Source organism: Sebastes umbrosus, chromosome 1, assembly GCF_015220745.1.
Source record: "Sebastes umbrosus isolate fSebUmb1 chromosome 1, fSebUmb1.pri, whole genome shotgun sequence".
Lineage (NCBI taxonomy): Eukaryota > Metazoa > Chordata > Actinopteri > Perciformes > Sebastidae > Sebastes > Sebastes umbrosus.
The window spans coordinates 4,150,062-4,163,058 of NC_051269.1; the positions used below are offsets into that span (position 1 = coordinate 4,150,062).

General features: G+C 44.5%; 1 protein-coding gene and 1 long non-coding RNA gene across 3 annotated transcripts in view; one reads left to right on the forward strand and one right to left on the reverse strand.

The window, feature by feature from the left end:
* Positions 1-8,344, reverse strand: part of atxn7l2a (ataxin 7-like 2a) — a 28,175-nt gene extending 19,831 nt beyond the window's left edge. Inside the window, exons 1-4 of one of the 2 annotated variants that reach the window (XM_037765019.1) lie at positions 8,150-8,344; positions 6,859-6,927; positions 4,545-4,884; positions 2,302-2,558 (exon numbers count right to left, since the gene is read on the reverse strand). In XM_037765019.1, coding sequence (XP_037620947.1) covers positions 2,302-2,558; positions 4,545-4,884; positions 6,859-6,927; positions 8,150-8,279 — 796 coding nt within the window. In that variant the 5' untranslated portion in view covers positions 8,280-8,344. The remainder of the gene's footprint in view (positions 1-2,301; positions 2,559-4,544; positions 4,885-6,858; positions 6,928-8,149) is intronic. The other variant, XM_037765027.1, reaches the window with a different exon arrangement.
* On the forward strand, positions 444-12,413 carry LOC119485674. The gene is made up of 3 exons (XR_005206333.1): positions 444-455; positions 3,084-3,087; positions 12,333-12,413. It is a non-coding gene; the product is annotated as an uncharacterized LOC119485674 (long non-coding RNA).
* The last annotated feature ends 584 nt before the right edge of the window (positions 12,414-12,997 follow it).

Genomic DNA, 12,997 nt, shown 5'->3' on the forward strand with positions numbered 1-12,997 from the left:
CATAAACATAAACAGACATTTACACATTTTATACATTTTCACCAGAATGTGTTCTCCAAGCTGCCTAAGTGTTTTTGACCACTTGACACCCTGTTTATACAGGAGGCAATTCAGCCATGGTTTTCAGTGGTCCGTCAGCGAAGATACTCTTGTATTTTAATTAGGGCTGTACTGAATAGTTTGAAGTAGGGATGCCACAAGTCAATGCAAAAATTCCGTCAGGGCTCGAGACAAACGGCGTCCCATCGTCCCGGGGACGACAGAAAATGTGTTTGGGACGCAGTAGACTCACTATTGAGGCATCCAGGGGAAGCACTCTATTTTTTCCAGATAATGCTACACTGTGAGCAACAAATCTGTGTTGAAATCAGCAAGACGAGAGCTAGTTAATGTTAGCTGTTAGCAGCCGGTAAGTAACACAGTCCTGCACGGAGATAACATATAACGTTAACGGTGTCATTGATTTACATTATGATACCTTCCGGCTGTATTCAGTAAAAAAAAAAAAATAGTATTGGGCGAAGGTAAATTCTAAAGTTACCATGACGTGTTCAAATTAGGGCTGCACAGTTAATCGAATATTAATCGCGATTTTGGCTTCCCACAATTAAATGAACATGATTATTGCGATATTGACGTTTTAAAATGCTCCGCTCATAGAAAACTCTGCTGCGTTAATCAAGCCCTTCCTAAACTAACAGCTAGAAATGTAACCTCAGTCAGCAGCCGATCAAAGCCAGACATTTTCAGCAGTCTCATATGCTCATATATACGTTTTTTGCCGGTCAGACACATACTCCATGTGCAGCCGCCACGCGATGGTTTTACGTCAGCATACAGCGGCACAGTCAGTAACGTCACACACACGACGTGTCGTCGGTGTGGAAGTTCTTCAGTGTGAGTGAAGGAGACATAAAGCTGTAATTTGTCACACATGCAAGTCTAAAAGAAGCCGTGGAGGAACAACCTTAAAGTAGTCATAAACCTAATTGTTTTACGATGTAACCGCCGGGAAACGATCAGGAAATAACGTTTCATTTCTCTGATTTGCTGCTTTGTTTTCACTGTGGTCTCTCTCTCCGTTCACTCTATAGCTTGCTCGACACTCGCTGCTCTCGCTCTCTCCCTCCGTCGCTCGCTTGTTGAGCTGACGAGGAGGAACTAACTTTGAATGCTTCATATTAACGGCTACATATTATACCTTTGAGAACAACTAACTTAAACAGACTCTTATTATATTGTAGTTCATTCCCATGATGCTGCTCAGTGATAGCAGCGGAGTTACACGCTACACAGCTCAGCTATGGTGCGTTCAAGCACTACTCAGTAAACTGAGGATAGATTATAATACTATCATGACGTGTTCAAATGTAAGTTTAAACAGTTGTTTGAAGGAGATGTTGTCACAGCACTAGAAAATAGGTAATAGAGAGGGAATTATGACCTGTTTAACTTCCTAACAAAAACCTGTGTGCAAACAATAACAAAGGAGTGTCTGTTGAAGCACATGGGATTTATTGTTTTACTTTGTTTTTTTACTGTGGTATCAAATTGGTATCGAGAACGGTGAAATTTCACTGGTATCGGCTTATAATTTTATGGTGTTGTGAAATCCCTAGTTCCAAACTTCATTTGTAACGTTGACATTCAAATTCTAAATCAAAATTCGAATGCTGTGCAGCAGTTTTTTTTTAATAATTTTTCAGTCATAATTCTGTAGCAAATTATGAGCGCCGCTGCTAAAACTTCACACATTAACATCCCCTGCTCTGGTGTTCACAGACACTATGATTTAATAGTAAAAAAAGACTTATTCATTTAATCCGATGAATCACTTTGAAAACCTCAATAGAAGCTTTGAATATTAAAAAACATTCGGTACATTCCTAATTTTAATCAATACAGCCATCTAACACGGGTTGCATAATGGCTTGCGTTTCAGATGTGCTTTACATACACAACCACAACCTGAGGCATCTTTTTAGGTTCAAGTCTTCTGTTTTACGTGCAGAACTACAGTGACTGTGTATGGGCTCAGCAGTACTGTCTGAACGCCTGGTAGATTCACTGTTAAGCCTGAACGGCATAATTCCACTGTTTACTTTGTCAAGACAGCGGAAAAAAGATTGTCGTCATGATATCTTTTTAGAGTTGCAAAAATGTTTCATGGTATTATAACAACTCACTTCACCTTACTTGCAGTGTGTATCTAACAAATAGCACTATGATTATTTTAGCAGGTAAAAATGACCAATAACAAACTGCATGATAAGTATCATCCATCGTTCCATTTGTACTCACTGGAGGCCACTTTGTTGTAGGGTCTGGGGACGCGGTGGCTCGGCAATGGAGAGGACAGAGGGGAGTCCTTCCTCTGGCTCGGGGTGGGGGGCCGGTCACTGGGCGAGGGCCTGCCAGGCGGGGTGCCTCCATGCGGCCAGGGCGGATCTCTGAGTGACGGAGGTGGAGAGCTCATCGAGGGCTCCAGAGGTGGCGGCTGCTTGAATACCGATGACTCTGTGTGACTGCTGTGGGAGGACTTCTCCAGCGGGGAATGTCTGGGTTATGGAAGACAAAGGCAAGTTCAAAGTTAGCTTTTTACTTTTAACAACACTGGCAAAATAAAAAAACATCTACTTTTTTTTAAAATGCATGTTATCCTAACCGTTATGTTTGGGGGAGAACACATACTACGACAGCTAGAGTTGTATCTGCCTGTTTAAAGCGAACAATGACTCTAATCGGATCAGACCATCAGAGACAACATACAGTAAAGAAATGGTTCATATTCATTTAGTGCAATTTTCTTCATGTTATCAGTATTTAATCTTCTATTCCTTATTATTTTTTATGCATTTCTGCTCTTTTTAAGTGTGAGATAGAGAGTCAGGAAAGGCAGGAGAGAGAGGCGGGGGGGGGGGGGGGGGGGTTGCATGAAGCAAAGGGCCCTGGGCCGGACTCAAGCTCAGGCCGCTGCGGTAAGTACTCAGCCTTAATGGTACATGCTCTACCCGGTGGGCTACCAGGGCACCTCTAAAGGGACTTCCTGTTAGTTTAGTGTCTAAAAGGCTTTTCACACAGAGGGTGGTTTGCGCTACGCTTGCCGCTGAACGGTTCAGCGTACATCACAGTGAGCAACTCGCTTTGCTCAGCGCAGCAAAAGAAGCCGTTGTTGCGCCACGCAAGCAATTGGATTTAATGGGGTTTCAGAGCGCAGTGGTGAGGTTATGTGAAGCCCTTTGAGGCTGGACTCTGATTCCAATGCATATCTTACTAACTAATGTATTATAGTTTTAATTGCAAAATGATGCCACCAAATATGGAATCAAGATACTGGTGGTGAAATGATCGCCTCAGCATTTTTATATTGTGATTAATAATTATATAATGCAAAAAATAATGACATACAACATAATAGGCCATTTTCACAGCAGCCATTTTGACATGCAATAAACAGGGTAAAATAGGTGTAATTTAACATTAATTATGGCCCTGTTCTATTTAGATGGGCCATGCTGGTTTACTGGAATGGCTGTGACGCACTTAACAGAAGGCGGATTTATCAAATGATTTTCAATGTGTTAATTAGTGAGCTTTACAGATGCTGATAGGCAGATTTTGTTACCTTTGGACAGGAGAAGGCTTACCCGTTTCCAGTGTTTATGCTAAGCTAACTGGCTAATAAGGCTGTGGCCCCATATTTACCGGACAGGCACGAGTGGTATCGATCCTCTCATCTAACTTTTTGCTAGAAAGTGACAAAGCACATTTCCCAAAATGTTGAACCATGATTTTAATTCAAGTTCAGCTTTATGTTTTTGGTATTTTATAAAAACAACTCTCAGCCCTACACACAGACATAACTTAAAGGTCCCATATCGTGCTCATTTTCAGGTTCATACTTGTATTTTGTGTTTCTACTTGAACATGTTTACATGCTGTAATGTTAAAAAAACAACTTTATTTTCCTCATACTGTCGGCCTGAATATACCTGTATTTATCCTCTGTCTGAAACGCTCCGTTTTAGCTCATTTCAACAGAATTGCATTGCTGGGCAACAGTTTGGGTCCATGTTTACTTCCTGTCAGCTGATGTCATTCACATACTCTGCAACCGGAAATAAACTGAGACACATTTAGAATGTTTACATTTAAAACCGTGTAATGGTCTAAATATTGTATATTTGTGACATCACAAATGGACAGAAATCCTGACAGCTTGTTTCAAACAGACAATTTCTGAATACAGGCTGTGCGTATTTCTTCATATATTGAACGTTTCAATACTTTCACAGTATTTATATAGCACTTAAACCTGCTTTATACTATAACAGACATGAAAATCTCCCTTTTTACAATATGGGACCTTTAAGTTTTTTTTAAAATGTAAACAAACTAAAGAAAGTATTGCATTAGTGCATCAAATTGTAGGACTACACTCCGTTCTTTAAAGCTTCTGTCTACTTTCTTGTGAAGTTCTACTCTGTGACCCCTGAGCTCTGTAGTTAGAGCTTTCTCCCCAACTCGCCCTTCTCTGTTCTTACCGTACTCCATCCTTGGAGTTCTTGGAGTGTCTGTATTGAGGTGGAGTGGAAGGCGAAGGTGGGGCTGCCCGTGGCTGCCCGACCCCCTGGCCACGACCATCCCAGGATGAGGCGGAAGCAGCATTGGTCCCATGGGAAGGAGAATGGCCGTGGTGAGGCCTCTGCTGTGGCTGGGGTGCGGGGGTGGGAGAGCGCAGTCGGGCGTACAGCTTGGACAGGGGGCCGTGTCGTCGCTCGCAGTGCTTTTCGAACGCCTGCGGCTTCACTACTTGGCCGCAGTGGCTGCACACCACCAGGTAGAAGTCATCGTGGCCGGGGTAGAGGCCAAAGATGGACATGTCTTGAAGGAGAGGGGAGAGGAGCGATGAGGAGAGGAGATACAATGGACACACACGTCAGACTGCAGAAGAGGTAACATGGCAATGTCACTATGTGGGGCAGGCGAGGATGGAAGGATGGTAGATCTTCAGAGATGGACAACTTTCAGTTGGTTACCTACAGGATCCCCAACTTCCTGTATTCTTACATTATCAACTATGAAATACCTGTAGTCCTCTACGGGTTATGATATATTCTTTCTTCTTTTAATAAAAAAATATATATAAACATTGAACAATTTTATGAGATGAGCCTTTTACTAGGTACTTATAAAATACAATGGCTGGACACATAGCTCTACGCAGGATTAATGTAAGGGTGCTCCGATCAATCGGCAATCAAACTTTATTGTTCTATATTACACGGTTGTGTTGAATACTCAATTCTGATTGGTCAATCACGGCTTACTGCGGTCTCCAATTTCTGTATAACAGGACCGTTGCTATGTATAACAGACTGTTGCTATGGGCGCAGTTCTGATGTCGGACTCTGACGGACCGTTTTTGCGTCAAAATAATGATTTCTTAAGTAAGTGGCCGTGTAATAAGCGGGATAATGTACAGCTAGCGGGTCATTGTTGTGAAAGAATCCCCTTCAGGGCGATGAGAAACCCCTCCGCTTCACGTCGGGGTGCAGCGTCGCCTTGTCTGGGATTCTTTCACAACAATGACCGGCTCACTGTACATTATCCCTTACATATTCGTTCTAAATAGTTTGATCGGTGATCTCTATAAAGGCCGATCAGGAGAGCCTATTAGATGACGCAAAACATGTGAGACAATTTCTCTACGTACTGCTAAAATGGCTTCAGCAGAGTTGTGAGTTGTGTCTCTAAAGGCCCATTCACACAGCCTGTTCAAGGCGGGACTGTTGCGCCGTTATTCCGCCTTGCTGTTCTGTGTAAACGGTACGGACACAGAATGGGGGGGGCATTGTTGCTCAGCCGCTAAGCCGGAAGCGGAGGTAGTCACAGGAGCCGAAATGGCGTCTCTGTGTAAAAGGGACACACACACACACTAGACGCGTTATCGCGTTAACTTTGACAGCCTTAACATTATATATATATATATATATATATACACTGTGTATATGTATATGTGTGTGATAGACTGAAGGCCTATTCAAGGTGTACCCCACATCTCGCCCAATGTATATAATAAGCATGGTGTAGACCTTTCCATTGCAATTCTGTTGCTAGGGCAATAGCTTTAGTCTAAGTTTACTTCCTGTCATTAACAAATATTGCAACAGGAAATACAAAGAGGCCCCTTTAGAAAGTTTATGTTGTCAAATTTGAAAAGGTCTTTAGGTAGAGGATATTGATCTGGCAATGTTTGGATTTCTGTTAAACATCAATTGAACCAAATCCCTACATAGATGTGAACTAACAGAAAGAAGAGAAAACTTTAATTACAAACTTAAAATCAAAGCACATGTGTGAACCACCCAGCTCATTCTTCTTAATCATCGCTTTGTTTTGGCTGTTATTACCATGTGATGGAGATGCAGCGTGAGTGTGAGAGGGTGCACATACTTGCACACACACATACTATCAAGGTGCTTCTTTTGATTCATCATGTCGTGCTCTGACACGCACACACACAAACATACAGGGAGTGTCTGTCAGACAGCTGCTGCTGCTGCTGCTGCTGCTGCTGCTAAGGACAGCCAGGCTAGGTTCCAGGAGGTGTCTGATCACACAACACTACCCAGCTTTAACACTCGACCCTGGACACTCTCTGCAAACTAGTACCTCCATTGTGTCAGGAGCAAAGCTGGAGACCAAATAGAAGCTGAGGCACAGTTCAGTGAGGCATTACAGGTCAGTGTGCATGCACAGTAACGCAAGCACACAGACCATCAGTTTGTGCTTTCAGATGTTCCCAAACAACAACAGACTTTACTATGACTTGTAGATGATAGTGTGCAGACTTACCCTCCTTACTGAGTGACATGGCCTCTGCAGCCTTTTTGCCATTCTTGCTGCAGTCGTCCACGTCGGGCCCTGAAACATCAAACATTACACACGTTAGATGTTTTCCAAAAGTTGTAGGTCAGGTTCATCAGCAGGACTAAGACTAACCTTAGGGCACACATTCTGCACATCAACAGGCCCTTATACTGTGTTATATAAAGGACTGATATGCAGGTCAACTGCTTCTTTGCTTCTGTTCTGGTCATTTTGATCAGTTTTCTAAAGCATTAAGTAGCTCAATGTTTTGTGTGGTGGATGAGGACTTTATTTGATAGTTGTGGACAAAGTAGCACTTCGGGAGGGATGCCAGACAATGAGTGAGCGCTCAGACTTAGAGATGGGGATGGGAAGGGCAGGAGGACTCTGGGGGGGCAGAAGTCAAACAGATGATGAGACTCTCTGTCTCATAAACACAGACATGTTAATAATAATATGAGTTATTGAGGGGAGGCAGTGATGCTGGCAGTCAGATGAGAGAACATTGAAGAGAACAGAGAGTAACGTTAGCTCCTATCAAAGGCTGGGCCAGCACATTTACATGGTGGCAACAGCATCAGACTCCTCCTCCGTCACCGGTGTCTGCTCTCTATCCTCCTGCTGCTAGCATTAGCTGCTAGCATTAGCATGCTACCGCTAACTTGCCTCGGCGTCAACGGGCAGTCTGGCTCGCTTGCTAGCTAGCTAGCCAAGGCCTATTAAAAGGAGGCTGGAACACGCGTCACATCATCGTGGGTACCACGCATGCGCAGTAGAATCTGGTCTGTCGTCGTCGAAATTGAGCCAGTCACAACGCAGCTTCAGTCACACTGCGCATGCGTCATACCCCACACCCAAAGACACGTCACCCAGCCTACTACTATAGGCCTTGTAGCTAGCTAGCCTAGCCTAGCCTTCCACGGTGAGAAGTTGCCTCCTTCCTTCCGCTCTGCTGCCGCCGCTGCCCGGCTGCTCTCACTCAGATGAAACGCCTCCGTTAAAGGCTGGCAGCTCGTCTCACGGCCACTGCATTGAAGCCCACACTGTGCTGGTTATATGTGAATAAGTACATCTTGTTTTGTCTCTTAGAGACAGCGTATGCAGCGGGACGCCGGCAGAGAGAGCGACATGTTACCCGCCCAGCACTAGGACCCGGCAGGGTCTTTGTTTGGGTAACATGGTTAGCTCCGTGCTCCGTTAACACCGATATTAACGCCGGTGTTTCGGTTAAATGGCTCCGTAGCTGCCGGTGTTTTGCGTCACGGTGCTTGCTTACCCTCCGCCGCTGTCACACCGGCCCAGTCGGCCCAGGCGGTCCAGCTCTGACCCACGAAATCCTCGAGGCTAGGCACCCGCCGATCCACAGCAGCCATTACTTTTACTGCGCGTTCACGCGCCGCCATCATCACTGCGCGGCAAGCAGCTTACGTCATAGCTCGCGCTCTCGACAGGAGAGGAACTTCCTGCGTGCGCGTTCTTGGGACACCCACACACACACACACACACAAACACACACACGAACACACACACAGAGGACAGGGGACAGGAGGAGACAGTCTCTAAGTGATGTAATTTCTCTGAGTGTGATATTAATACACACAAAGAGGCGAGGAAGAAAGAAGTTTAGAAAAGCCAATTTGATTATTCAAATATTGAAAACAGACACATGCACATCAAAATGCAAACTCAATAGTAGACACAAGACACATTTTTTTGTAACATGTACAAATGCACAAATATCTGTAGAAATGTAAACGCCTGCCCATATCAATACGCAGCCTATGAGACAAGGCGTGTTCATGTAGAGCACCTTTCCAACACTGAGGCAACTCAAAGTGCATTTAAATGACAATTAAAAACACAATTAAAGCTGCAAGCAGCGATGAACGGGCCCTCACCCCTTTGCGCACGTCGGGGCTACCGCTCATGCATTTCCATGAAAGTCGGACACCGCACACAACAGTTAGAGGGCATTGGCGTGGCGCTGGAAATGACCTGTTGAAAACATGTAGGGCATCCTTTAAAGGCACTTCTATGAGGGTGGGTGGCAATATACAACCATTTCTTGTTGCCAGTAGGTGGCGTTATCACCATAACTCAATAATGGCACATAAATGTCTTGAGGCCGGGACTCTTATAAAACATGTCAAATTTGGGGCAGATTGGACAATGTATAGTTTATTTACAACAACTTCCTGTTTCCTGTAGGGGGCGCTATGACTATCACTCATAATGGCACATATATGTCTTCAGGCCGGTACTCTTTTCCAGCTTGTGAAATTTGGGGCAGATCGGATGATGTAAAGTCAAGTTACAACAGCCTCCTTTGTCATGTCGAAACATACAAATTTGCCGCACCGTCACAACAACAGCGTTTCGCGAAAACACAAAAGCTTCGCAATTTAGCATCGTAAAGGGTTTGAGATTCTGCTGCCCAACTTTGAGATGGATCTCTTCAATCCTCTAGGAGGAGTCTCGTAAAGTTTCATACCTGTAAAATGCTAAAATGGCGTCTTCTCACATGACCTATGACATCACCGTTCGAGCGATCAAAAATTCCTTCACAATTTATTGTCACATTAGTTTAAGGGTTATACCACCCACATTTTATGCATCTCGCAGCAGAAAAATAATCTTTATAAAAACAATAGGCTTCCTTGCACTTCGGGCGCTAATAAGATAGGGAAAAGTATAACATATAAGCAAATGGTGAACTGTAGGCTAAACTGAAGCCAGGGCCCACTTTAACAATAGCACTTTTCCATCCTTCCAACCAATAAAAATCATATAAGTATATTAAAGGGACTGTTTGTAACTTTTTAAGCGTATAAATGTACCGGGTCGGGACACATACGCGCTCGCATATGCAAGCTCGCGTGGGGCCGGCGTCCCCGCTCCTCTGCCTGCTTGCCTTCACTCAGACAGCGCGCGCGTTTTCGCGTACTCGCTCCACCTCTAGACGTGAACGCGCGCTCACTCCACACTGCAGAAGAGTTAGTAGTTCGAGAATATCTAGTGAATGTACAGTGGACGTTTGTGCAGAAACAACAGAGGTTTTCCGTGTTTTGTGAAGTGACGGGACTCTGCAGCGAGAAACTTTGTTGTCTCGTTACCGACCGGGTGCCGGTGTCTCCCTGTTCACTCCGGCTGCGGGCGGAGGGAGACAAGTTTCTCGCTGTGGAGCCCCACTGCTGAAGCCTGCGTTGAGGCAGGAGAAGCGAACACAGCATCAGCATTGATTCATGGAGAGACCTCCGTCTGGTCTGCTAACATTACTGCCAAGCAGCTGAAATATAGAGTAATATTATAGTTTTAGCTGATGTGTGTCGCCTCACTGTTTTGAGCGATGCTCGCTCATGTCTATGTAGAGCGAGCACAAGCACGAGCCCGACGCTGACTTTCGTTGATTTCACGGCCACAGGTGTCGCTGTTAAGAAGCATTTCTGAAAGTTACAAACAGTCCCTTTAACCTGTTAGAGGGCCCCACTGCAAAAAAATAGCACCGTTAGGCCCGTTGACCTTGAACCCCCCCACACCTCCTACCTACTGTGCATTGTGTGTGGACCCTGTGGGTTACAAGTTCCCATTAAGTACAGTGCACTCCAGAGACTAGACATTGTGGCTTTATTATGTGCCCAGACACCCAGAAAACAACACAGCCCCAGGTTTGCTGTGTGTTAGTTTTTGGTACTTTGATTAAGCAAATGGTTTGAAAATAAATGTTGACACAGTGTCCTTACATAAGACATGGCATCAACACTGGCTAAGAATCAAATAAAAGTTAAAGCTGAAGCAGGCGAGATTGGAGCAAATATGATTAAAAGAAGTTATTTTTATGAAACGCTATAGCTATATCGTGACAGAAGTACATGAAACGGGTAACCTGAAAAAAAATCATGTTCTTCTGTGTCCTCCGGTGCTCCTAACGACATCTGCAAGATTTCACAGACCGGAGGAAAGCAAGCCGTAAGAGCTGATCAGATATCTGCTGTCCATCTGCTGTCTATGAGAGCCGGCTGTCAATCACTCGCGAACTCCGACCATACGGTCAAACTAGGCAGCGCTGATGAAATGTGAATCAATATTCTGTTACGTTAATGTCTATTTCTCTCCTCAGATGTTTTCAGAATCATCTTGTAGTGCACGGTTTAGCTGTAAAATGAGAACGTTTGTGATGCCGCCGCCATTGTGAAATCTGGTGACCGGAACACAGCCAATAGGAACGCTCTCTCAATGGAATGACCTGTCATTGGTCAAAGTCTGCCGTCACAGGCTAGATGTTCTAAAGCCTGAAAACAGAGCCATGAGGAGGAGCAGAAGTCTAGTTTTCTCTCAGAAAACTTGAATTACAATATGCTGAAAGGTTATTATGGGATTTTGGCCCAATGATGCCAAAAATATACTGCATACTGAAGCTTTAACAAATTCGTTGACACACAGTGAAACTGTGATCTTGGGGGAATTTCCCTTGTTGGTAATCCAGTCTTCATAAGTGATGTTGAGGCTCCAGTAGAATTGTCTTCTTTAGCGAACAATCTTCAATGCTGCTCTATCAAACAATGTTCATTGCATCTATTGGACTGCATTAAAATGAGAAATGTTTCTAATGTTTTGTTCCTTTCATGTCTGTAAATGGGGGTAGAAAATATATTAGAAACACCTCTTTACTTACAGTATTTCAATCTAATACTACATTACTAGCACCAACTGCAGCCTCAAAGGCAGATCAGTCACGGTTCGCTGGTAGAGCGAAGCACAGGGAGAGCATTCTCTCAGGTGGAGATCAGAAGTCACAGGTCCACACACGTGAACACACCTTTAATCCCTGTAAGTGATTAAGCCTCACACGGCTAGTCAGAGCCGCGCTGAAACGTGACGATGTGATGTAACCGTACATCATTATGTACACTGTGTATGTGTCTGGGATCTTGTGCACCACATGTCATCATACATCAAACTCAGGAAAAAGATGTGTGCATCTGTCAGTGGGAATGAAATGTCACAATTTGTCTGGAAAAAAGTGATTTGTTTAGCAAAAATGCTGATAAATAGTTGATTTAAATTTGCGCTTATTTAATTACTTTTTTGGAGGGGTTTTTATAACGTGAAATGGCAAGAGCAGCAGTGGGCCAGCACCATGAGGCTGAGAGGATCCAGGGCCATAGTTATCTTCCCTACTCTCCCAGGTCATAGAGGAGACTCAGAGGGAAGCAATTGAGCAGCACATAATGAACTTGAGCAGCAGCTGCAGAGACTACACTCAACCACATCTCCACCTGGAACCACCAGCAGGGCCATGGACAGTGTTGAGTCAACTGCTACTGAGACTGAAGGGTTGAACGCGGGTGGTTTACATTCAGCAGAGTGAGAAGGTACCAACGTTTTCTGGTAATCTGATCAGAGCAGACTGTCCTCTAGATTCTAGACTCTAGATTCGCCCAATAGTAATTTTTCCTGAGCCGACTTTGAACGCCTCATAACAATAACTCAGTGGCACCTCCGTTAACGTTCGTATCTCCGGTATTTAGCCAGTCAGGACTGGAAGAAAGATGGTGGAATCGGACTGCGTGTGGACTATCGCCGCCTGAAACTAAGAAAGATGCTTTCCCTCTGGCAAGGGTTGAAGAGTCACTGGATGGATGGTATAGGAGCTAAGTGGTTCTCTACTATGGATTTAGCAAGTGGCTAGCTAGTTGAGGCTTCTGAAAAGGACAAGGCAAAGACAGCGTTCTGTACTCCATTTGGACTATTTGAGTTGAATAGGATGCCATTTGGACCGTTTCCATTTCAGAGCCTTATGGAGCGCATGTTTGGAGACTGCTGTTATCAATCTGTCTTACTGTACCTCGATGATGTGATTGTGTTCTCTTCCTCTATTCGTGCAGCATCTGGAGAGGCTGGAGGAAGTTTTCTCTCAGCTACAGAAGCAGGGGCTCAAGGTACAAGGTAGCGGTGGAGCCAGATTGGAGGACCCCCCACTAACCTGCCTGAGCTCCGATCTTTTCTAGGGTTTGCCAGTTGTTATAGGCCCTTCAAAGCAGGATGTGCAATGATGGCTGCTCCTTTGCACCAGGTGGTGGCACAACTGAGTCCAGGTACAAAAAAAGGGTAAGACCCCCGGGAA